General features: G+C 41.7%; 1 protein-coding gene across 1 annotated transcript in view; it reads left to right on the plus strand.

Annotated features, from left to right (window-relative positions):
* The window catches only part of LOC122702301 (ATP-binding cassette sub-family A member 17-like), an 86,689-nt gene that overhangs the window by 21,682 nt on the left and 38,750 nt on the right, over positions 1 to 26,257 (plus strand). The window contains exons 9-16 of the mRNA XM_043915980.1: positions 5,308 to 5,480; positions 6,449 to 6,592; positions 8,472 to 8,601; positions 11,733 to 11,887; positions 15,826 to 15,981; positions 16,064 to 16,274; positions 19,904 to 20,054; positions 24,047 to 24,145. Coding sequence (XP_043771915.1) covers positions 5,308 to 5,480; positions 6,449 to 6,592; positions 8,472 to 8,601; positions 11,733 to 11,887; positions 15,826 to 15,981; positions 16,064 to 16,274; positions 19,904 to 20,054; positions 24,047 to 24,145 — 1,219 coding nt within the window. The remainder of the gene's footprint in view (positions 1 to 5,307; positions 5,481 to 6,448; positions 6,593 to 8,471; positions 8,602 to 11,732; positions 11,888 to 15,825; positions 15,982 to 16,063; positions 16,275 to 19,903; positions 20,055 to 24,046; positions 24,146 to 26,257) is intronic.

Genomic DNA, 26,257 nt, shown 5'->3' on the forward strand with positions numbered 1-26,257 from the left:
ACCTGATAGTGAGTGAATAAATGGAATTCCTCTACATTGTCTCAGTAAGTCTAGTGCAGGGCTTTCAGTTCTAACCTGAAGCAGGAATCACTGTATATTAATACAACATAAAGCAGACCTGTGGTTGTATGGCAGAAACATTTTGACCTCTTTTTTTTTTTTTCAGTTCAGTTCAGTTCAGTCCCTCAGTCGTGTCTGACTCTTTGCAACCCCATGAACCGCAGCACGCCAGGCCTCCCTGTCCATCAGCAACTCCCGGAGTCCATCCAGACCCATGTCCGTTGAGTTGGTGATGCCCATCCAACCATCTCATCCTCTGTGGTCCCCTTCTCCTCCTGCCTTCAATCTTTCCCAGCATCAGGGTCTTTTCCTGTGAGTCACTTCTTTGCATCAGGTGACCAAGGTATTGGAGCTTCAGCTTCAGCATCGATCCTTCCAGTGAATATTCAGAACTGATTTCCTTTAGGATGGACTGGTTTGATCTCCTTGCAGTCCAAGGGACTCTCAAGAGTCTTCTCCAACACCACAGTTCAAAAGCATCAATTCTTCAGCTGTCAGCTTTCTTTATAGTCCAACTCTTACATCCATACATGACTGCTAGAAAAACCATAGTTTTGTATTAGTAAACTAATTTACTAGATTAGTTTTAATTTTTAAGAGGCCCAGTAATTAATGCCTTTCCCTCCTCCTTAATTTCTGAACCAATTGAGAAACAAAACAAAGATGTCATTGTATTAATGCATTACCTCTTAAAATTTTTTTTGGATATGCAGAGTCTTAGTTGAGGCATGAGGGATCTAGTTCTTTGACTGGGGATGGAACCCATGCCCCATGCATTGTGAGCATGGAGTCTTAACCACTAGACCACCAGGGAAATCCCTGTACATTGTGTAAAATAATGATGATAATGTCTTCATGGTTTTTTTTAAGAAATGGAATTAGAATATATAAAAGGACTTTTGAAGAGATAAAGTCAGAAGTCAATGGGAATAAATACTTTCTGGAAGGAGAGTAAAGATGTTGATTAGACTTTGCAGCAGAGTAGATCTGGTAATTCATTACTGAGCCGACCAGCAAAAGGCTAGAAACAGTGTAAAACTTACAAACTTAATAGAAAATCGAATAATCAAAAGCTTGGTTAAGTCAGGAAGAAGTGGTGTGGGGGGATGAATTGTGTCACATGGCCTCTTCTACTGCAAAGGAGACTGAGAAGTCAGGGAAGAACAGTCAGGATCAAAGAGATGCAGGGGCAGGGGAATTTGCCAAACTCCTTTCAGCAGCACCTTACTCTCAAACATAATCATATGAATTGTGCAAACAAGTAACATCTAACTCCTACCCAGTCCAAACTCCAGCAGTTTTTTTTTTAAATAGAACTCAGTGAGCTGATTCTCAGATTTACATGGGAGTATTAACAACCAAGAAGAGCCAAGAACTCTTGAGGAAGAACAAGAGAGAAAAAACGTGCTTTCCCACATTTTGTGATTTATCATAAAGCAATAGTAATTAAAATTATAGTTGACAAATAGACTAATAGAAAAGAAGAGACAGACAAATGCACTGTTAGGTATCAGAGACAAGGCTTCAGAGCAGTGGGGTTTAATAAACAATCCTGGAGCAACTGAAGAACATTATGGAAAAAAATGAAATTGGACTTTGAATTCACACTATACACAGAAATCGTTTCCAATGTCAAAAAACTATAGTTTTTTGGATATGATATAAGAGAGTATGTTCATGTTTTTAAAGTAGGAAAGATTTCTTAAACAAGATACAAAAATAGCTGTCAGGAAAAGACTGATAAATAGTGACTTGAAACTGAGGAACACCATGAGGAAAATGCAAAGAGAAGCTACAGAGTGGGTGAAGATTCTTGAAACACATTTAGCCTGCAAAAGGCTTGTATTTAAAGGATATTTAAAGAATTCATGAAATCAATTAAAAATTGTACTTTGTAGTATAAAAAAGCAAGTATAAAAATAGGTGCTTCACAAAAAAGCATATTTAAATAGCCAATAAACATAAACAAGATAGAAGGAAATAAAGTGACATGTTTAAGGTACTGAAGAAAACTCCTGTCAACCCAGAATTCTATATCCAGAAGAAAGTCAGGGATGACTTGCAAATAAACGAAACTGACGGAATTGATTGCTAGGAGACATTACAAGAAATGTTGAGTTCCTCAAGCAAAAACAATATATCAGACAGGAGCTTGGATCTACACACAAAAATAAAGAGCAGTAAAAATGGAAAATAGAATTTATTTTGTCTTTTGTGGCGTTTTTTTGGCTCTAAAAAAGAACTGACTGACTAAAGCAAAAACGGGAGCAGTGTAAGGTGCTAAATAATAACTTGTGTGACAGTAAAACTCAGGACAGCAGTAGCAAAGGGTGGGAGGGAAGTACTGGAAACCGGAAACTGTTCTAAGTTCCTCACACTACACATGAAGTATCTTCTTTTTTTTTTTTTTTTTCATTTATTTTTATTAGTTGGAGGCTAATTACTTTACAATATTGTAGTGGTTTTTGCCATACATTGACATGAATCAGCCATGGATTTACATGTGTTCCCCATCCCGATCCCCCCTCCCGCCTCCCTCCCCATCCCATCCCTCTGGGTCTTCCCAGTGCACCAGCCCTGAGCACTTGTCTCATGCATCCAACCTGGGCTGGTGGTCTGTTTCACCCTTGATAGTATACTTGTTTCAGTGCTGTTCTCTCAGAACATCCCACCCTTGCCTTCTCCCACAGAGTCCCAAAGTCTGTTCTGTACATCTGTGTCTCTTTTTCTGTTTTGCATATTGGGTTATCGTTACCATCTTTTCAAATTCCATATATATGCGTTACTATACTGTATTGGTCTTTATCTGTCTGGCTTACTTCGCTCTGTATAATGGGCTCCAGTTTCATCCATCTCATTAGAACTGATTCAAATGAATTATTTTTAATGGTTGAGTAATATTCCATTGTGTATATGTACCATAGCTTCCTTATCCATTCGTCTGCTGATGGGCATCTAGGTTGCTTCCATGTCCTGGCTATTATAAACAGTGCTGCGATGAACATTGGGGTGCACATGTCTCTTTCAGATCTAGCTTCCTCGGTGTGTATGCCCAGGAGTGGGATTGCTGGGTCATATGGCAGTTCTATTTCCAGTTTTTTAAGGAATCTCCACACTGTTCTCCATAGTGGCTGTACTAGTTTGCATTCCCACCAACAGTGTAAGAGGTTCCCTTTTCTGCACACCCTCTCCAGCATTTATTGCTTGTAGACTTTTGGATAACAGCCATCCTGACTGGCGTGTGTTGGTACCTCGTTGTGGTTTTGATTTGCATTTCTCTGATAATGAGTGATGTTGAGCATCTTTTCATGTGTTTGTTAGCCATCTGTATATCTTTGGAGAAATGAAGTATCTTCAAATAATATTGAATATAGACTCTAAAGACGATTTTATACCCTGTGTGTTGTTAGTCACTCAGTTATGTCCGTCTCTTTGTGACCCCATGGACTGTATGTAGCGTTCCAGGCTTCTCTGTCCATGGAATTCTCCAGGCAAGAATACTGGAGTGAGTAGCTATTCCCTTCTCCAGGGGATCTTCCCAACTCAGGGCTTGAATCCGGGTTTCCTGCATCGCAGGTGGTTTCTTTACATCTGAACCACCAGGGAAGTGCCTTTACACCCTAGAACAAAACTGAAAAACAAAATTTAGAGGTACAAATAATCATAGTGAAACTAAAATGGAATCATAAAAATTCTATTAATGCAAGAAAAAGAGGAAAAAAGAAACAAAAATTTGAACCGAATAGAAAAGAGCTGGCAAAGTGGTAGATTTTAATCCAGACAATCAATAATCACAGTAAATATGAATACCAAGTAAAAAGAGACTGTTTAGATAAAAATGCAAAATCCAACTAGATGCTGCCTACAAACAAAGATGGCAGTGAAGTTGTAATGGGGGTGTGTATATCTGGGGTTTTGGGGGTGATTGACTTAGGTGGTAGCTGCACAAGGGTAATTCCTTTGTAATTGCTTGTTAAACTCCATTTTATGTACTTGAAATGTATATTCCTGATAAATAGATAAAGTGGCAATCAAATGTCTGCTGAGGTGGGGAAGGAGCCTCAACTCTTCTTTCCTTGGGACGCTGTGGACATGCACTGAACAAGGTGCACCTGTCCTTCGTGAACTGCGTGCACTGACTTTACGGCACCTGTCTGTAAGCCACAGTGAGAGGCACAGCTCTTGATTGGCACAAAGGGAGACACAAGTCAGGGAATGTCATCTCAGGAAGGGCTCCAGATGTCTCCTGATGTTGGTCCTGTCAGCGTGGCCTGCGTACCAGCAGCATCAGAGCCCTGGGAGAACGTGTTGGAAACACAGACTCCAAGACCCGCCCAGACATACAATCAGAACAACGTCCCAGGTGACTAGTGAGCACCATTCTAGCCCATCTGTCTGCTCATCAGCCCTTGATTTATCTGCTGTGGTGATGTTAGTTACCACCTCCTCAGTCCTGCTGTGTGGCAGCAGGTGCAGGTACCTTGGATGCTTTACGTGAGAAGTGCAGTCAAGTTGCATTCAGGTGAGACCGTTGGCATTACAAAGGATACCTGCCTTTATTCACACCCAGGAATCAGTCCCAGGCCCTTTCTCAGCACCTTCCTTTCTTCATGGAGCATATGTGTACTGAGCACCTGCTGCATGTGAGGCCCTGGGTCAGAGGCTGGAGAAACTGAGGTAATCTGACAGTCCCTGGCCCCAGGCTGGGGTGGCAGTAGGTGAGCAGATTTCCAGTGCAGAGCAGAGCCGGCAATGCTCACAGCTTGCACAGAGGACCCGGATGCACATGGGTTAGGCAGGTAATCCCAGAGGGAGAGGATGTGTGCTTGCTGGGGAAGGAGATACCTGTGCTGACCTACAAAGTAAAAATTAACCCAAGTGGAGGAGGTCAGGAGGAGTAGGAAGGGACCATTTTGACAATAAGAAAAATGTTTTATTGGAAATTCCCTGGTGGCCTAGTGGATAGGACTCCACACTTTCTCTGCTGGGCCCTAGTTCAATCCCTACTTGGGCAACTAAGATCCTGCAAGCTGTGTGGTGTGGCCAAAAGAAAAAAACAAAAAAGAGTTTTATCTCAAAAGAGAAACTAACAGTTAGCTTTTCCTTTCCTGTGCCTTGTTTTTGTCTCTTAATACTCCAGAGACGAATAGTCCAGTCTTCTCATTGGCCTGGTCTCTACTGTTTGATTGGAAAACTCTGGTAACTTTTCTCTGTCTCTGATGTGGTGACTGTCCTTCCTTGTGACAGGCACAGGCATCCAGTGGAGGAACATGGGCAGTATAGGAGGAGAGTTTAACTTCACTCAGGTGCTTCTGATGCTGCTGCTAGACTCTGTCTTGTACGGCTTAGTGGCCTGGTATGTGGAGGCCATCTTCCCAGGAGAGTATGGTACACCCAAGCCCTGGTACTTCTTCCTCATGGTGAGTACTGATGCTGCTGTTTTATAGATTGACACCAGGATTTTTATAGCTTGTCATCAATGTTCCTATCCCTCTTGGTGATATTGGTTGCACCTTCAAACTCTGAGAAATCTAAGTGGGGTTCTCTAATCTGGATTCACTCCAAACCTGTCAACTTATGGTTGCCAAAGGAGCATGATTAATGAGTCTCAGTCTCTCTGACCCTTGCCCCACTGCTGATTCCCTGTGCAGAGGCCCCTTAAGAGTGCGGTGGCTGTCTCATGTGCCCCCTTGAGTGGCCGGCCCTACATTCCCCCACAGAATACCAGCCCAACAAGCTGGAGCCCTCAGGACTCCTTGGCCTCTTTTCTCTTGGACTGGTGGCAAGGCCCTGGCGCTCTTTGAGACCTCTGTGACCTGAGGGCACAGCTTTCATTGACGACCCCATGAAGTTCTCAGAATCTCTTCTCTCCTACAACGACTGGATTTTTCTTACAAAGTTGACCTCGTTATGCCTGATTCGGCCCTCCTGCAGATTCAGTCTGAGCCCATCTGAATTGCACAGGTCCTCACTCCAGGCCTTGGCAAAGGCCGCCACGCTTGGCCTTCTTGGTCTGTGGAGAAGTGGGTGGATTGTTAGCACCAGCTTTTCTCCAGGCCTTTGCCCACAGGGAGGCTGCTGGCCGTCCCAATAGCTTCTCCCCCTATGGAGAGTATGCCAGGAGTATGCACGTGAGGCATCTTCTGTAGCTCCATCCCCCAGGCCATGGGTTGTAGGTTGAAATGCAGTTTATTAGTAATGAGTCTGTGAGCAAATTATTGACTCCTTCAGGCATCATCAAAGGTTCAACACCAGGAAATCTGGCTGGCGAGGCTGAGGATGGGGGTGGGAGGAGCGAAGTGTGAGAATTTAATTTACTGAAATATTTTTCTTCCAGGAGAAGAAGCCAGTTCACCTAAACATATTAATGAGTTTACTTCCTCTCTAGCCCTCCTACTGGTGGGGAGAACCTACATCCCTTAGGAAACCTGTGCTAGACTTAGAGGATCTTCAGCAAGTTCTGGGAAACAAGTTCATTCAGAATGAGCCTACCAATTTGATAAAAGGAATTGAAATCCAGCATCTATACAAGGTATCAGCTCTCAGATCTTCTGAGAACTTTAGAAATAGTGTATAGAGGTTTCTGTTTCATTCTGACAGTTACAAGGTACATTTTGTGATAGATTGCTTTTTTTTTTTTTACATCTCAAACAAGCAGAACTTTATTAAACAGGCAGTGAGGGCAGGCTGACCCCAAAGGATTGGCCTCGTGATAGATTTTTAATTCCCTCTGTCACATTATCCCACAAATTAGAAGTATAACATAAAATGTCCTATTTCCTGTCATAAAGTTAAATGACTGGGTAGAGGGTCTAGATGATCTCTCTTGAAACAGTCTTGCAAATGCCAGGCACCTCTTGTTCGGGGTGCCCTAGAACTCAGTCATTTGATGGCCAGCTTTGATTCACCAGTGTTCTTATGCAGCCAAATCAAGTAGTAAACCAGATGTCACTGTTGACTTCCAAATGTGGAAGTGTTCATCCTCTCTCCAGTGTCTGCTGAGTCCTGTGTTGACCAAGGGCTCCCCTGACTGGATGCCTGGGGGTAAGCTCTATACCTGCTGTGTCCTCCAGAGGAGTCTTCCATTCCTCAGACATGATGGACCTAGGGAGAGGTGGTGCCCTCTGTGTGGCTGATACACGGTCAAAGTCAAGGCACTAGCTCAGCACTTTGTGTCACCTTCCTGATCTGTGAGATCAAGTGGATCACATCCTACTCCAGGGGATCCATGGCATGGGGGATCATCCCAGCTCCTCCACACCCTGTGGGAGCAGCTGGGAATGCTCCAGCTTCACTGGATTTACTGTGGCTTCAGTACGCAGGGATTTCTCCTCTTTTTTTTCTCATAACAGGCAGCCTGCAGGCACATGGTTCTGCCATGATGTCGGCTGCTCAGCAGAGCCATCCCAGAGCACTTTGCTTTCTACTCACTGACTTTCATTGATTTTCCCTGGACCAGTGGAAGCATGTAGCTCCCTGCTGTGTGCTTGTCATTCCCTGGTTGCAAGACGGCTGTTGTAGCTCATCTACAGGGAAAGATAAGAGCAAGGGGCTTTCTTTTGGGAAAAATTTTTTCCTTCCTGCCTTCCTGCCTCCCTCCCTCCCTTCTTTTCTGCCCTTCAGTAGATCACCCCTTCTTCTTGCCTGGAATTCTGCCAAGTGTCCACCTCGACTTCAGAAAGGAGACTGAGAAGTCAGGGAAGAGGCCTGTCACATTTGATTCATAATAATCACACCAAATGGTGCTGGGGGCAAGGAAGTGTGCCAGCTTCCCTTACTCAGCACCCTGCTCCCAAACACAGTAGATGAATTGTGGGGAGGAGTGACACCCTGGTCTCACCCAACTATAGCGTCTGTACTCCAGACCCCGCACCTGGCCCTGAAATTGGCTAAGGCGTAGGCTGAAAGGTGATGTTACCTCTGCAGACAGCATTGTGGGTGATTTCATTTTCTTCTTTATGCTCTTATAAATGGATTACTTGTATAATAAGAAAAAAATAAAAACAGGCCAGTCTGTCTGGGGTTCTCTCCCGAGGACAACACTGCCCACGGAAGAGGCAAGGTACCCTTTCTCAGGGGCTTGGCCAGCACTGAGGAGCGAGGTAGGCTTGAGAAGCAGGGAGATGGTCTCATTCCAGCTCCAGGCCCTTCGTCTTTCAACTCTGGCCTCTGTGGTCTTGCTGCTCTCCCACCGGGTTCCAGAGGCCAGGGAAATCCCCCTAGCCTTGCTGGTCCTCAGTTGCTCCAGGCAGCTAAGCTCTGAAAGAAAGGGCTCCCTTTGTGGATTTCCACTTGGAGTTCCACTGTTGAACTTTCAGGGGAAATTGGTGTGGGTGCTCAGCCTGTCATAGGTTCTTCAGAAACGCCACAGGCATGTGTGTGTTAGGCTATCAAACTTGGCTTTTCAACAGGTGTTCTACAAGGGAAAGGATGAACTTATGGCAGTCAAAGACCTGACCATGAATCTGTACCAGGGCCAGATCACGGTTCTCCTAGGCCACAATGGAGCGGGCAAGACCACCACCTGCAGCATTCTCACAGGTGCGTGTGGATCAGCTCTCCCAAGGAGGCACTGGAGAGATCCTTGATCCAGATCAAGATTTTTTGGCTCGGGAAGGGGGATCGGGATGGGGAATACGTGTAGATCTATGGCTGATTCATATCAATGTATGACAAAACCCACTGAAAAAAAAAATAAAGGGGAAAAAAAAGGAAAAAAAAAAGATTTTTTGGCTCCATTTCCCATCATTGGATTTCCCTGACATTTTTGTTTGTTGTTTGTTTTTTACCATCTAGTGATTCACATTACCCTGTGTCAGGAGGAGAGAATATCTAACTTTTTCAGTCAGTCTGAGGTACTTAGTTCCAAACACTTCCAGGAAACTGTGAACACTGCTGGGCATGTTTCCTTCCAGGCAAAACCTTCCAGTACAGTGAGGCACCACTGATCCCTCAATCAAACATTTCATCCAAACAAATCATACTTTTGATTGCCAGGGGCCCATTTAGAGTGATACCTGGTGAATTATGCTGAAGTTGTCTGTTTCAGAATAATTTTTATGCCTAAATAATTCTTCCCATCACTAAAATAATATCTGTGACATTTGAAAACTCATTCATTCAAGAAAAATGTATTTATTGAAGGGTTAACCCATGTAAGGCTCTGTACAAAACCAGCAAGATACATTTCCAAATCTCAAGGAGCTCTGAAAGCCAACCAGTTCCTCCACTGGTTTTGGACACAGAACACCAGACGTCTGGAGAGCTGTGAGCTCCTCCGAGTCCAGCTGCCACAACCCTCCTCACAGGTTGCTAACACACCTTCCACTGAAAACATTGAGGAGCAGTGATATTGTGAAGCTTGGTCTGAGGTGCCTTTGGTATTGGGACACACACACACGTATATATTCTTTTTTCAGATTCTTTTCCATTATAGGTCATTACAGGATATTAATGAATATAGTTCCCTGTGCTAAAATATAGTTTATCTATCTATGCTAAGTCACTTCAGTCGTGTCCACCTCTGTGCGACCCCATAGACGGCAGCCCACCAGGCTCCGCCGTCCCTGGGATTCTCCAGGCAAGAACACAGGAGTGGGTTGCCGTTTCCTTCTCCATCATCTATCTATAGTGATGTATATGTGTTAATCCCAAGCTCCTAATTTATCCCCCCCTTTCCCCTTTGGTAACCGTAAGTTTGTTTTCTATGTCTGTGAGTCTGTTTCTGTTCTGTAAATAAGTTTATTTGTATTCATTTTTTTTTAGATTCCATATATAAGTGATATCATGATAATTGTCTTGCATTTTCTGTCTTCACTTAGTATGATATCTTTAGGTCCATCCATGTTGCTACAAATGGCATTATTTTATTCTCTTTTTATGTCTGAGTAAAGCCTTCTTTATCCATTCTTTTGTTGATGGACATTTAGGTTGCTTCCATGTCTTGACAGTGAACAGTGCTGCTATGAACATGGGGTGCATGTATCTTTTTGAATTAGAGTTTTTGTCTTTTCCAGGTATATGCCCAGGAGTAAGATTGTTTGGATCATATGGTAATCCTGTTTAGTTTTTTAAGGAACCTCCAGACTGTTTCTCATAGTGGCTGCACTAATTTACATTTTCGCCAACAGTGTAGAAGGGTTCCCTTTTCTCCGTACCCTCACCAGCATTTACTATTTGTAAATTTTTGAAGTTAAGATGGCCATTTTGACTTGTGTAAGGTAATACTTTGTTGTGGTTTGCTTTGTATTTCTCTAATAATTAGCGATATTGAGTGTCTTCTCATATGCCTGTTGGCCATCTGTATGTCTTCTTTGGAGAAATGTTTATTTAGATTTTCTGCCCATTTCTTGATTGAATTTTTTAATATTAATCAGTGTAAGTTATTTGTATATTTTGGATATATTAATCCCTCGTCGATACATCATTTGCAAATATTTTCTTCCATTCTGTAGGTTGTCTTTTTGTTTTGTTTATGGTTTTCTTTGCTGTGTAAAAGCTTTTGGATCCCATTTGTCTATTTTTGTTTATGTTTTTCTTGCCTTAGAAGACAGATCCAAAAAAGTATTGTTAAAATTTATGTCAAAGAATTTTCTGTTTTCTTTTAGGAGTTTGAGAGTAGCCAGTCTTACATTTAGTTTTATTTTGAGTTTATTTTTGTATATGGTGTGAGAAAATGTTCCAATTTTATTCTTTTACATGTAAATATACCAATTACCTCACCACCACTTATTGAAAAGACTGTCTTTTCTACATTGTATATTCTTGCCTCCTTTGTCATAGATTAATTGACCATAAGTGCATGGATTTGTTTCTGCCTTTCTATCCTATTCCACTGATGTATGTGTCTGTTTTCATGGCAGTATCATACTGTTTTGATTATTGTAGTTTTGTAGTATAGTGTGAAGTCAGGGAGCATGATTCCTCCTATTCCATTCTTCTTTATCAAGATTGTTTTTGTGATCCAGGTTCTTTTGTGTTTTCATACAAATTAAAAACCATCTTTTTGTTCCAGTTCTGTGAGGAAAAAATGCCTTTGGTAATTTGATACCAATGGCATTGGATCTGTAGGTAGCCTTGGTAGTTCATTCATTGTAACAGTAATAACTCTTCCAGTCCACGAGCATGGTAGGTCCTTACATCTGTTGGTGTTGTCTTCAGTTGCTTTCATCAGTGTCTTACAGTTTTCCAGATTCAGATTTTTTTATTATCTCCTTAGGTAGGTTTATTCCTAGGTATTGTGTTCTTTTTTATATGATGGTAAATGGGATTGTTTCCTTCAGTCCTTTTTCTGATATTTCATTGTTACTGTATAGAAATGCAACAGATTTTTGTATGTTAATATTTTTATCCTGCAACTTTACAGAAATATGTGTCCGTATTATTACTTAACTCTTACAGCAGTGTCATTACAAACACCTGTGTGTGTTTTGCTCAGTTAACCACGTTGGAACTCCTCAAAAGCAGGAAGGCCATCTGTTTCTACTACCCCTAAATGTCCTCGTACACTGTCATGGAACATATACTCCTTGGATGCTGCTGACTGTGACATGAAACATAGGATAGTATGTGTAAGAGCAGCAGACAAAGCAGAGGTCATCATTAAGCCTTTGTACTGTTGTGGCTCTGAATGACAATGACTTTAGGATATTATGTCTTCCACTTGCTTCTAGGACTTATTACTCCTTCAAGTGGAAAGGCATTTATCAATGGATATGAAATTTCTCAAGACATGCTTCAAATCCGGAAGAGCATGGGCTGGTGCCCCCAGCATGATATCTTGTATGATAACTTGACTGTAGCGGAACATCTTTATTTCTATGCTCAGGTGAGTCAGTGGGTGATAGACTTGGTTTCCTCTGTATCCACTTTTAAGGATGGTAAGATAACTTGCAACTTTCTGACTCAACCTCAGAGGGACTTGAAACCTCTTATGGACACTATTCCCTAAACATTCAGAAAGAGGAAGGGGTGTGGCATTTAAAATCTTTGAATTAAAAAGTTTCTAGAAAGTATTGTTTTAGTCTAATTATTTACTTCATTGATGAAATTCATATATCATAAAATTCACCATTTTGCTTATTTTGCAATATAAAATTCAGTAGTTTTAAAAACTACGTTCACAGTGCTCATCACCACTCTCTAACTACAGAACATTTTCATCTCCCTGAAAAGAAACCTGGATCCATCAGTGATCACTCCCCATTCTTCCTTCCCCCCAGCCCCTGGAAACCACTAATCTGCTTTCTGTTACTGTAGATTTGACTGTTCTGAGTAGTTCCTGTGAATGGAATCACACAAAATGTGACTGTCTGTGTCTGGTTTCTTTCACTTAATGTGTTCAAGAATTATCCATATTTCGGCATGTATCAATACTTTACTCCTTTCAATGGCAGAATAATGTTCCATTGTATGGAATTGTATGCCATATCTTGGTTATCCATTCATCAGTTGATGGACCCCTGGGTTGTACCTTTTGGCCATGTGAATAATACCATGAATACTAGTGTTCAAGTTTTTGTTTAAACACCTAGTTTCAGTTCTTTGGAGTATATACCTAGTATTGAAATTCATGGGTCACAAGATCTACCTCTGTGTTTAACTTTTTAAAAAACTTTCTGAGGTACTTCCATTCTAGGTGCCATAAATTGGTATCTCATGGTGGGTTTGATTTACATTTCTCCAGTGACTATAATGATATTAAGCATCTTTTCATTTGCTTATTGGCCATTTATTTATTTACTTGGAGAAATGTCTATTAAAGTCCTTTGCCCATTTTTCAGTTGGGTTGCTTATCTCCTTGTAGTTTAGCTTTGAGAATTTTTTGTGTGTTCTAGATGGTAGATCCTTATCAAGTATATGATTTGCAAAAAACTTTCTCCCATTTCTGTGCATTTTCTTTTCCCTTTGTTGATAATGTGCTTTGATGCACAAAAGTTTTAAATTCTGATGAAACTCAGTGTATCTGTATTTTCTTTAGTTGTTATGCTCTTGATGTCATATTTTAAAAAGCATCGCCTGGGATTTACACCTGTTTCCTTCTGAGAGTTTGTTACATTAGTTCTTACATTTAGGTCTTTGATACATTTTGAGCTGATTTTTAGATGGTGTGAGATAGAGGTCAGATTCATTCTTTTGCATGTGGATATTCAGTTGTCCAGCACCATTTGTTGAAAAGACCATTCTTTCCCCATTGAATGGTCTTGGCACCTTTGTCAGAAATCAATTGACTGTAGATATATGGGATTATTCCTGGACTCTCAACTCTATTTCATTGGTCTATGCATCTATCCTTATGCCAATACCACAATTTCTTAATTACTATAGCTCTGTAGTAAGTTTTTTTAAAATATTTATTTATTTATTTGGCTGTGCCAGGTCTTAGTTGAGGCATTTGGGATCTAGTTCCCTGATCAAACCTGGGCCCCCTGCATTGGGAGCATGGGAGTTTTTGCCCCTAGACCACCAGAGAAGTCCCTGTAGTAAGTTTTGAAATCAAAGAATGTGAGTCCTCCAACTCTTTTTTGTTTGTTTTCAAGATTGTTTTGTCTGTTCCAGGTCCCTTGCATTTCCATGTAAATTCTAGGATCAGCTTGCCCCTTCAACTTTTTATTCTTCTAATATGCTGTATCACTGCAATGCAATTCAACACTAACGATGGAGTCAGTGCACACTTCACATGCTACAGGCACAGTTCCCCACAAGACTGCTGCCACATCAGAAAATAGCCAGAGCTTGGGATTCCCAAACAAAGCACTTCCAAGAACCTGAATTTAGGAGTTCCCACTGACTCCTCAGTTTCACTGATTCACTAGAATGACTCACAGAATTCAGGATTATATTATATATTATATGTGTATATTATAAAGGATACGTAAATCAGGACCAGCCAAGAGAATAGACATGCAGGGTGATGTCTGGGAGGGTCCCAAATGAAAAGCTTCCATGTCTTAAGGGTGTGACACCCTCTTGGCGCATCACTGTAAGAGTAACTCACCTAAGCTTCACCTAAGTGTCTAGTTTTTACTGGAGTTTCATTACATAGGTTTGTGATCGAATCATGAACCTCGTGACTAAACTTAATCTGCACTCGCTCCCTCCTAGCAGATCGGGAGATCAGACTGATAACCTGGCTCAAAGCCCCAACTCTCAGATCACATGGTTGATCTTTCTGGTATGACCAGCCTGGATCTTTATCACTTCAGGAGCAGGTGTAACCTGAGGGTACTACCAGGAATAACAAAGACATATCATCACTCCCAGGATTTAGAGGCTCCTCCCAGTAACTGGGGACAGACACCAGCCAGATTCTTTATTATTTAATACTTACAATGATTCTTAATATATTGAACCTTTCTTGCATTCCTGGGATAAATCCCACTTCATGGTGTATAACCCTTTTAATATGCTGTAGTACTTAGTATTAATAAGTCATTTATTTAGATGGTTCAAGATGCAAAAGCAAGGTCTTCTCTGGCAGTCAGTGGTTAAGACTCTGCCCTTTCACTACCAATGGCCCAGGTTCAATCCCTGGTCAGGGAACTAAGATCCCACATGCCTCACAGCTTGTGGATTAAAAAGATGCAAAAGCCTTGTATCCCTTTCCCTAAAGGTAGTAACTTTACTGTGTATTTTTCTCATGTATGGTTTATGTATATATGAAAGCCCCCCCTTATTTGTGGGGGATTTGCTCCAAGACCACCAGTGGATGCCTGAAATCTCAGATAGTACCAAAGTCTATATGTCCTCTGTTTTTTTCCTGTACATGCAACCTATGACAAAGTTTAATTTCTAAATTAAGCACAGCAAGACATTAACAACAATCAATAAAATAGAACAATTATAACAATATACTGTAATAAAGGAGCTTCCCTGGTGGCTCGGATGGTAGAGAATACGCCTGCAATGCAGGAGACCCAGGTTCAATCCCTATCTCAAGAAGATTCCCTGGAGAAGCAGATGGCCACCAACTGCAGTATTCTTGCCTGGAGGATTCCATGGACAGAGGAGCCTGACGGGCTGTAATAAAAGTTATGTGAATGTGATCTCTCTCTCTCAAATTTTTTATTGTACTGTACTTAAAGGTGGTGCTAGTGGTAAAGAACCCACCTGCCAATGCAGGAGATATAAGAGTTTGGGTTTGATCCCTAGGTCAGGAAGATCCCCTGGAGGAGGACATGGCAACCCACTCCAGTATTCTTGCCTGGAGAATCCCATGGACAGAGGAGCCTGGGGGGCTACAGTCCATGGAGTTGCAAAGTCAGACACGACTGAAGCTACTTAGCATGCACGTGCTGTTCTTGTGATTTGATATGGTAAGATGCCCATGTGATGAGATGAAGTGAGGTGAAGGATTTCCGGCATTGTGACACAGCTTTAGGCTGTTGACCTGATGATTCATCAAAAGGAGGATCCAGGCTCCAGGTGATCCTGGATCATCAGATCATGGAAGTGTTGATGGTGGTTGGATGTCAAAAGCAGACGATGTCGATGGGTGGGGATCCTGGGCAGGACAGAGCAGCATGGCACATGATTTCAGTGTTCAGAACGGTGTGCACGATTTAAAACTTATGAGTTTATTTCTGTTAATTTTTTATTTAATGTTTTCAGACTATGGTTCACTGTGGGTAGTGGGTAACTAAAACTGTGAAAAGAAAAATCTCAGATAAGGAAGATAAGGGGGTACTGATCTACAAGCAAAATGCTTGTTGGGCGGTCCCCGGCCCCGTTGGAAGCCCTGGTGGACCTCCATCCCTGCCGTTTCAGCTGAAAGGCTTGCCGCGTCAGAAGTGCCCTGAGGAGGTCAAACGCATGCTGCACGTGCTCGGGCTGGAGGAGAAGCGGGACTCCCGGAGCAAGTTTCTGAGTGGCGGGATGCGGCGCAAGCTCTCCATCGGCATCGCCCTCATCGCGGGCTCCAAGGTAGGCCCGGGGGGCCTGCGGCGCGGCCTGCAGCCCGGGCGGGGCTCTGCCATCCTCACGATGCCGCCCCTCCGCCCTCCAGGTGCTGATGCTGGACGAGCCCACCTCGGGCGTGGACGCCATCTCCAGGAGGGCCATCTGGGACCTTCTGCAGCAGCACAAGAGCGACCGCACCATCCTGCTGACCACCCACTTCATGGACGAGGCCGACCTGCTGGGGGACCGCATCGCTATCATGGCCAAGGGGGAGCTGCAGTGCTGCGGGTCGTCACTGTTCCTCAAGGAGAAATATGGTGAGCAGGGCAGGCGGGCAACCAAAAGTCCATTCCGCACGGGGTCCATGTGGCTGGTCCAGGTGTGGGAGAAAGTGTCCACTGGTCACGTTCCCCGAGGGCCCCTGAGGTCAGGCAGGGAGCGGCCTTCTCTAGACGGCCTGTCTGCTCCCTGTGGGTGGAGACCCGAGGCCCAAGTGGAGGGGCTGTGAGAATGAGGAGGAGGAGAGTGGAAAGAATCTCTGAGACTTGGAATCAGAAGGCCTGTGCCTGAGCTCCATGCTGGTAGCTCTTCACCCTTGTTACCAAGATAGTTCATCGTTTTGTAGCCTTAGTTTCAGTTCGTTCAGTCGCTCAGTTGTGTCCGACTCTTTGCGACCCCGTGAACTGCAGCATGCTAGGCTTCTCTGTCCATCACTATCTTCCAGAGCTTACTCAAACTCACATCCATCTAGTCAGTAATGCCATCCAACCATCTCATCCTCTGTCATCCCGTTCTTCTGCCTTCAATCTTTCCCAGCATCAGGGTCTTTTCAAATGAGTCAGCTCTCCACATCAGGTGGCCAAGGTATTGGAATTTCAGCTTCAGCATCAGTCCTTCCAATGAATATTCAGGACCGATTTCCTTTAGGATGAACTTGCTGGATCACCTTGCAGTCCAAGGGACTCTCAAGAGTCTTCTCCAACACCACAGTTCAAAAGCAGCAATTCTTCAGCTCTCAGATTTCTTTATAGTCCAACTCTCACATCCATACATGACTACTGGAAAACAATAGTTTTGACTAGACAGACCTTTGTTGGCAAAGTAATGTCTCTGTTTTTTAATATTCTGTGTAAGTTGGTCATAGCTTTTCTTCCAAGGAGCAAGTGTCTTTTAATTTCATGGCTGTGATCACCATCTGCAGTGATTTTGAAGCCCAGGAAAATAAAGTCTGTCACTGTTTGCATTGTTTACCCATCTGTTTGCCATGAAGTGATGGGACCAGTTGCCATGATCTTAGTTTTCTGAATGTTGAGTTTTAAGCCAGCTTTTTCACTCTCCTCTTTCACTTTCATCAAGAGGCTCTTTAGTTCTTCTTCACTTTCTGCCATAAGGGTGGTATCATCTACATATTTGAGGTTATTGATATTTCTTCTGGCAGTTGTGATTCCAGCTTGTGCTTCACCCAGCCTGGCATTTTGCACATAAGTTAAGTAAACAGAGTGACAATATACAGCCTTGACGTACTCCTTTCCCAATTTGGAACCAGTCTCTTTTTCCATGTCCAGTTCTAACTGTTGCTTCTTGACTTGCATATAGATTTCTCAGGGGGACATGTCAGGTGATCTGGTATTCCCACCTCTTGAAGAATTTTCCACAGTTTATTGTGATCTGCACAGTCAAAGACTTTGGTGAAATCAATAAAGCAGAAGTAGATGCTTTTCTGGAATTCTCTTGCTTTATCAATGATCCAATGGATGTTGGCAATTTGATCTCTGCTTCCTCTGCCTTTTCTAAATCCAGCTTGAACATCTGGAAGTTCATGGTTCACGTACTGTTGAAGCATCACTTGGATAATTTTGAGCATTACTTTGCTAGCGTGTGAGATGAGTGCAATTGTGCAGTAGTTTGAGCATTCTTTGGCATTGCCTTTCTTTGGGATTGGAATGAAAACTGACCTTTTCCAGTCCTGTGGCCACTGCTGAATTTTCTGAACTTGTTGGCATATTGAATACTGCACTTTCACAGCATCATGTTTTAAGAATTGAAATAGCTCAGCTGGAATTCCATCACCTCCACTAGCTTTATTCCTTGTGATGCTTCCTAAGGCCACTTGACTTCACATTCCAGGGTATCTGGCTCTGGATGAGTGATCACACCATTGTGTTTATCTGGGTCGTGATGATCTTTTTTGTACAGTTCTTCTGTGTATTCTTGACACCTCTTCTTAATATCTTCTCCTTCTGTTAGGTCCGTACTGTTTCTGTCCTTTATTGTGCCCCTCTTTGGATGAAATATTCCGTTGATATCTCTAATTTTCTTGAAGAGATCTCTAGTCTTTCCCATTCTATTATTTTCCTTTATTAAAATGAAGATTAAGAGACCATGTTCCTCAAAGAGGGAGCTAATGCCTGCATAGGGTGAGTTGTCCTCTCCACAGCGGGGTGCACTCCTGCTGGACATCCCACCACAGACATCCCCCTGCATTCCTGGACCCCAGCCCTCTGGGTTTCCCTCTAGCGTCTCTGACTGCTCCTCTGCATCACTTCTGCTGCTAGGCTTGGAAGCGCCCAGGTTGCTTCACTGTTTTTCCCCTGCTCACTGACTCAGCGGTCTCACTCAGGGTCCTGACTGACATGTGTCTGTGCTGAAACGTGTCTGCGCAGGACCTCTCAGCGGAGCTCCAGCTTGGTGCCTCTACTGCTGACTCTCCACACCCTCAGACAGGGAACGTGCCTGTTGGACTGTCCGTGGCTGATGCACAGCTGAACTCCAGCTCTTGACCAACACACCAGCTCACCCACAGTAAAGGCAGCTCCATCCGTTTAGCAGCTTGGCCAGAACCTCAGGGCCCCTGATCCTCTGTGTGTCATAGCCCACATCTGATCCATCTGCCAACCCCAGTGGCCTTGCCCTCCTGACACCCTGGCCCAGCCTACTGTCTCCCTGCCTGGATCATGGAAGTTGCTTCTAGCCCACGCCTGGCCTCTGGCCCACTTGTCAGAATGAGTGTGCCACTCTGCTGCTCAGTCCACTGATGACTTCCCATCCCACTTTCTGAAAGGAAAAGGCAGGGTCCTGGGAGTTGCCCAGATGCCTTGCTTAGCCTGGTCCTGCTACCCCAGCCATTTCTCCTGATATTCTTCTGCTCCCGCCTCAGGGCCCCCTTTCTGATCCAGGACATGGGCCGCCTCCTTCATCCCAGACCACATATCGCCACGCCTCCTCCTTTTCCTCAGGTCTTCAGTCCTTTCAGAGATGTCACATTCTCAGTGAGGCCTTCCCCACCTTCAAAGTCACGATCCCCAATATTCTGTATCCCCTTCCTGTTCATCTTTTGCCTTAGCACTTGATACTAGCGTGGCCTTGATTTACTTATTTACCTTATCATATGTCTCACGTTCCTGTAATGAAAGCTCCTTGAGTGAGAGTAGGGATTTTTGACTGTTTGATCTGCTGCTATATGCTCAGTATCTAAAAAAGTGCCCGTCATATCATAGGAGCTCAGTGAATGTTTGCTGAATGACTACAGTGCCAGCAATGTAGTAACAAGTGTTACTAGTAGCTTCTGAAAGAATGTTTAGAATACCATAGGGTATGTGTTCTCAAAACATAATTAAATTATGAAAGAGATATTTTTGTTTTTAACTTTAATGTTCAAGGTCTCTCCCTGCTCAATTTTCACCTCCCCACATTAGTTATCCCTTAAGCAGAGTGTTGCCTTTAATGCAGCCCTCCTTTATTTTGCCTAGTATTGCTAAATGCTGTTATCACTTCCCAACTATGGAGTCAAAGGAGAGACTCAAGAATAGTATTATAGACCCCACAAGGCAAATCCACCACAGGTCTCCAGCTTGTCTAGCCTATGGAGCTGTCCTGTTCTAGGCTATAGAACATTAAGTGTAACTAAAAAGAGAAAAACCATTTCATGATGTTTTAAATGTTTCAGGTGCAGGATATTATATAACTCTGGTAAGAAAACCACATTGTGACACAGAGAAGCTTTCTCTTCTGATTTACCAGCACATACCATATGCAGTCTTCCAGTCTAGCATTGGAGAAGAACTAACATTTATACTTCCTAAAGAAAGCATGCACAGGTATGGACCTGAGAGGGCTGGAGTAATTGTTTGCATATGCTCAGTGTTCAGTCATCTCTCCCGTCCCTGTCCTCACCAAGGGCTCTCAATTCTGTAATGGTCTGGATCTCTAGGTGTTTGATATTTCCTAGAAAGACACCGCACTCCAGCCAGAGTGCACTTGAAAATACAGGACTCTGTTGTTGCTGTTTAGTCACTAAGTCATGTCTGACTCTTTTGCAGCCCCATGTATTGTAGCCTGCCAGGTCCTCTGTCCATGGGATTTCCCAGGGAGGAATACTGGAGTGGGTTGCCATTTCCTTCTGCAGGGGATCTTCCTGACCCAGGGATCGAACCTGCATCTCCTGCACTGGCAGGAGGGTTCTTTACCATCTGAGCCACCAGCGAAGCCTTTTGGTCATGTTCCCTCCCTCCTTAAAAACCCCTGATGGCTCCCAGCTGCTTTCAGATTAAAATCAAATTCTTTATGATGGTGTCAAAGGGGCCCTTGACTGTGTGAACTCTAATTACAGGTACCCAAGTAACTGAGCTCAGATGAAAACTACTTGATTTTCCTTTATATTACAGTTGACCCTTGAACGACATAGGTTTGAACTGTGTGAGTCCACTTATACCCGGATTTTTCAATAAATAGGTTATTATGGTACTACACTACCCTTCATTTGGTTAAATCTGTGTATGCAGAACATTTGGATTTGGAGGGCTAACTATAAAGTTATAAGTGGATTTTCGATGTGGGGTGGGAGCCGAGGTCAGCCTTGTAATTATTTCAGACCTCAGACTCGTTCCCAACATGTCCCTCTCTCCCTCTCCTCAGTCCTCATGTTTCTTTTGGATAGGAATCTTAGTTATACTTCATTGAGAAAGTAAACACCATCCGACAAGTGCTCTATTTATCCCTTTTAACAGACCTACAGACTTGCTTTTTTCAACACCAGCTCAAGTACTCAGCCACTTGGGAGTTTGCTGGTTTGATTATTTCCTCTTTCATCTACATCATCAACTTCTCTGTCTTTGGCTCGTGTCCACAAACATATTAGTGTGCTCTGGAGATACACTGTCTTGAGCCTGCCTCTCTTTCCAGCCACCACTCCATGTCCTGTAACCCTGCGCAGCTGAAGCTCTCTAAAAATAGGTTAATCAGCTTGCTTTATCTCATTGCCCATTCGGTCTACTTCACACTGACTTTCACACCCTTCATGCGAGCTGGAAAAATGCCTATTCAGGTCTTCTGCCTGTTTTAAAATTAGGTTGTTTGTCTTTTTGATATTGAGTTCAATGAGCCATTTATATGTTTTTGGATATTAACCCCTTATCAGTCTATATACTATTTGCAAATATTTTTTCCCATTTCAATAGCTAATCTTTTTTTTTGTCAATAGTTTCCTTTGCTCTGCAAAAGCTTTTAAGTTTAATTAAGTCCCATTTGTTTTTGCTTTTGTTTCCTTTGCCTTAGGATATAAATCCAAAAACTGTGTTCTGCCTTTGTTTTCTTCTAGGAGTTTTATGATTTCTGGTCTTACATTTACGTCTTAGTCCATTTTGAGTTTATTTTTGTATATGGTGTGAGAAAATGTTCTGATTTCATTCTTTTACATGTAGCTGTCCAGTTTATTTCTCAGCACAGCTTAACAAAGAGACTGTGTTTCCGCATTGTGTGTCCTTGTCTCCTCTGTTGTAAGCTGATTGGCCGTAGCTGTGTGGGCTTGTTTTTGGGTTCTCTGTTCTGTTCCATTGACCCACTTGTCTGTTTTTGTGCCAGTACCATACTCTTTTGATTACTGTCGCTTTATGTGATACTTCCAGCTCTGGTCTTTTTTTTCTCAAGATGGCTTTGGCTATCGAGGCCCTCTTGCGTTCCCATGAAAATTTTAGAATTATTTGTTCTAGTTCTGTCAAAAATGTCATTGGTATCTTGATAGAGATTGCATTGAATGTGTAGATTACCTTGGATTGTATGGTCATTTTAACAATAATAATTCTTCCAATCTAAGAACAAGTGTATTTTTCTACCTCTTTGTGTTGTCTTCAATTTCTTTCATCAGTGCCTTATGGTTTTCCAAGTACTGGTCTTTTATCTCCTCAGGTATGTTTGTCCCTGGCTGTAATGTTCTTTATGTGATGGTAAATGAAATTGTTTCCTTCATTCTCCTTTCTGATAATTTTTTGTAAGTGTATAGAGTTCTGTATATAGAACAGAACAATATAGAACAGTAGAGTTCTGTATATTAACTTTGTATTCTTCAAATTTTACAAATTCATTTATGAGTTCTAGTAGTTTTTTTAGGCATCTTCAGGATTTTCTACATATAGTATCATGTCACTTGAAAATGGAGACAGCTTTACGTCTTCCTTTCCAATTTGGATTTCTTCTGTTTCTTTCATGTCTAATTGCTGTGGCCAGGACTTCCAAAACTATGTTGAATGAAAGTGGTGAGAGTGAGCATCTTTGTCTTGTTCCTGATCTTAGAGGAAACACTTGCAGTTTTTCACATCAAGTGTGATGTTAGCTGTGGGCTTATATGTGGCTTTTATTATGTTGAGGAACGTTCCTTCTATTCCCACTCTGTGGAGAGTTTTTATCATAAATGGATATTGAATTTTGCCCAGAAACTTTTCCTTCATCTGTGGAGACAATCATATGAGTTTTATTCTCTAGTTTGTTAATGTGGTGTATCACATTGATTGATTTGCAGATACTGAACCAACCCTTGCATCCCTGAAATAAATCCCACTTGATCACAGTATGTGAACCTTTTAATATGTTGTTGAATTCAGTTTGCTAATATTTTATTCAGAATTTTCGCATCTATGCTCATCAGTGATATTGGCATGTAATTTTCTTTTTGTGTGTGATATCTTTGTCTGGTTTTGGTATCAGGGCCTTATAAAATGAGTTTGGAAGCTTTATGTCCTCTGCAGTTTTTTGGAATAGCTTGAGAAGGGTTTTTCTTCTCTAAATGTTTGGTAGAATTCACCTGTGAAGCCAACTGGTCCTGGACTTTTGTTTGTTTGGAGTTTTGTAAAATTATTTCTGATTCAGTTTCGTTACTGATAGTTGATCTGTTCATATTTTCTATTTCTTCCTGGCTCAGTCTCGTGTTTCTGTGAATTTGCCCATTTCTTCTTTATTGTCCATGTTATTGGTCTATGATTGTTCATAAACAGTTCTTATATTCCTTTGTGTTTCTGTGGTGTCCGCTGTGGCTTCCCCTTTTTCATTTCTGATTTTATTGATTTGGGCCCACTTTCTGTTTTTCTTAATGAATCTAGCTAAAGGTTCATCAGTTTATCTTTTCAAAGAAACTCCTCTTAGTTTCATTGCTTTTTTCTATTGTTTTTGGTCTTTGTTCATTTCTGCTCTAATATTTATGATTTATTTTCTTCTACTAACTTTGGGTTTTGTTTCTTCTTGTTGTTCCTTTAGGTTAAGTTTAGGTCATTTATTTTAAAATTTTCTTGTTTCCTGAGGTTGGCTTGTATCACTATAAACTTCCGTCTTAGAACTTCTTTTGCCACATCATGTAGATTTTGTATTATTGTGGTTTCATTTTCATTTGTCTCTAGGTGTTTTTAAATTTCTTCTTTGATTTCTTCAGTGACTCATCAGTTGTTTAGTAGCATGTTGTTTAGCCTCCATGTTTGTGATTTTGTAGTTTTTTTTTCATGTAGTTGATTTCTAGTCTTATAGTGTTTTAGTCAAAAAAGATGCTTCAAACAATTTCAGAGATGAATTAATATTTACTTTGCACCTGCAGTGTGCTAGGTGTATTTTGATTTATCCTTACAGAAGGTTTTGAAGTAAATGGTATTATTTATGCTCATCGTTCAAGGTCAGAGTTATGAAGCTCAAGAGGGACAGAATTGAGATTTGAACAAATATCTTCTTAACTCCATAACCCATGCTTTTTCCTTTGTAGAAAGCCAAGGGTAATAAGGAGGGATTCAAATAATAAGGATTATTTGATGAATAACCTGCTCTTCCCTTCCAGGTTTGAAGCTCTGTTTACTGACTTGGAACTGAGGCAGGAAGAGCTGGGCATTGCCAGCTTTGGGGCCTCTGTCACCACTATGGAAGAAATCTTCATTCGGTAAGTGAATACGGAAACCATAGATTCCAGGAATCTTAGGGTTGGAATGGTACTTAAACATTGCCCTGTGTTTGAATCCTTTCTGTAACATCCTCACTGAATAGTCTTCCAGCCTCTGACTAGTGCTTCCAATAATAGGGATATTCATTAGTGTAGAAAATATTGAATGTAATATCATCCAACAAACATAATTTTAACATAAATTCCTAGGAATGAAAAGCAAAAAGTGGCATCCTATCAGTTGGGATGCTTTTGACACTAAGTAACAAATAACCCAAACTCGACTGGTTTAGACAATTAGGAAGGTTTATTATTTCATTTAAAATAGCATTGAAACATGTTTATTATCATATGTGAAGTAGATCACCAGTCCAGGTTTGATGCATGAGACAGGGTGCTCAGGGCTGGATGACCCTGAGGGATAAGATGGGGAGGGAGGTGGGAAGGGGGTCAGGATGGGGAACACATGTACACCCATGGCTGATTCATGTGAATGTATGGCAAAAACCACCACAGTATTGTAAAGTAATTAGCCTCCAATTAAAAGAAGGAAAAAAAAGATCTCCCAAGGTAGGGCAGCTCTGGCATTGACTGATTCATCCACCAGGATGAATGTAATGAAGCAGGAATGCTGGCTCAATGCTAGGAAGGCTTTGAGGGGGCCTCCCTGGTAAACTACCCAGGCAGCCACACTGGGCCATAAAGTGGCAAGGAAACCAGGTCAGTATTATTTTACCCAGTCTGGTAATGTTTGTCTTTGAAATAGAATATGCAGGCTGTTTATGAGTATTACTTATGATATATTAAAATTTATATCTATCATTTTATCTTATATTTTCTACAAGTCCTGTTGAGTCTGTATGACATTCTCTCCCTTTTATGGATTATTTTTTTCTCATTCTGCAGTTTCCTCCCTACCCCACAGTAGTTGGAAACTATATTTTCTTATTTTATTATTTTAATGGTAAGCCTAGATATTGAGATGCACATAAGTAATTTATCAAAGTCTCAGCTGAAGTAACATCTTTTACTCTGCTCCTGGAAAATACCAAGACTTTGAAACACTTTAGTTTTATTCACACACATCCTACCATTACCAACTTATACATTATACTATCATTATATATTTTAATTCTCTTTTTTAACATTGCACAAAACATTACCGTTTTATCAAAGACAGTGGTCATTTACATTCATATATATATTCAGCTCTTTCTGTGTTTTTTTTTTCCTTGTGCTTCTCAGACTTTCCTGCTGCCTGAAGTACATTCTGTCCCATGTCCTTTACTGTTTTTATGCTGGTTGGTGCCAAATGCTCTCAGTTATTTTGGTCTGGAGATGATTTTGTTTCTCATTTTTGAAGGATATTCTCCTTATCCATTCTTTTGCATTCATTCATAATATAGCCACATATTTTAAATGTGTTTCTTATAACGGCATATAGTTGGAGTTTAAAAAACATTAATTTGTGTATATTTATCTTTTAAGTAGTTCTTTGTTGTTGTTTTTCAGTTGCTAATTCATGACCAGCTCTTTCCTACCCCACGTATTGCAGCACGCCAGCCTCCTCTGTCCTCCACTGTCTCTTGGAGTTTGCGCAGGTTCGTGTCCATTGAGTCAGTGATGCTGTCTGACCATCTCATCCTCTGCTGCCCCCTTCTTGTGCCTTCAGTCTTTCCCATCATCAGGGTCTTTTCTAGTGGGTAATAAGCTTCTAATTCATCTAGTTTTAAATCTATCATATTGCTCAGTGTCTTCTATTTATCCCACCAATTCCATATTCTCTTATTTCCTTTCTAGTTTTTGGAATTGATTTAGTGGGTTTTTTTTTTTTTTTTTTTTGCTTTCTATTTTCTCCTCCGTTAGTTTAGCATTTGTACGTTATCTTGCTCTTCTCTTACTAGTTATCCTAAGATTTCAATGTGCATTTTTAGCTTATTAAAGTGTACAATAAACTAGCACATTTACTGCATTCCAGACAATGCAATGAATAGCACTGTTACATTCCATTTGTTCCACTTTTGTTATGTGGTATTTATTCAACTATTTCAATTCTGTGTATATTTGAAAGTCCGCAGCACATTATTGTTTTTTTGTGCAATCAGCATTCAT

This window comes from Cervus elaphus, chromosome 10 (genome assembly GCF_910594005.1).
Source record: "Cervus elaphus chromosome 10, mCerEla1.1, whole genome shotgun sequence".
Classification (NCBI taxonomy): domain Eukaryota; kingdom Metazoa; phylum Chordata; class Mammalia; order Artiodactyla; family Cervidae; genus Cervus; species Cervus elaphus.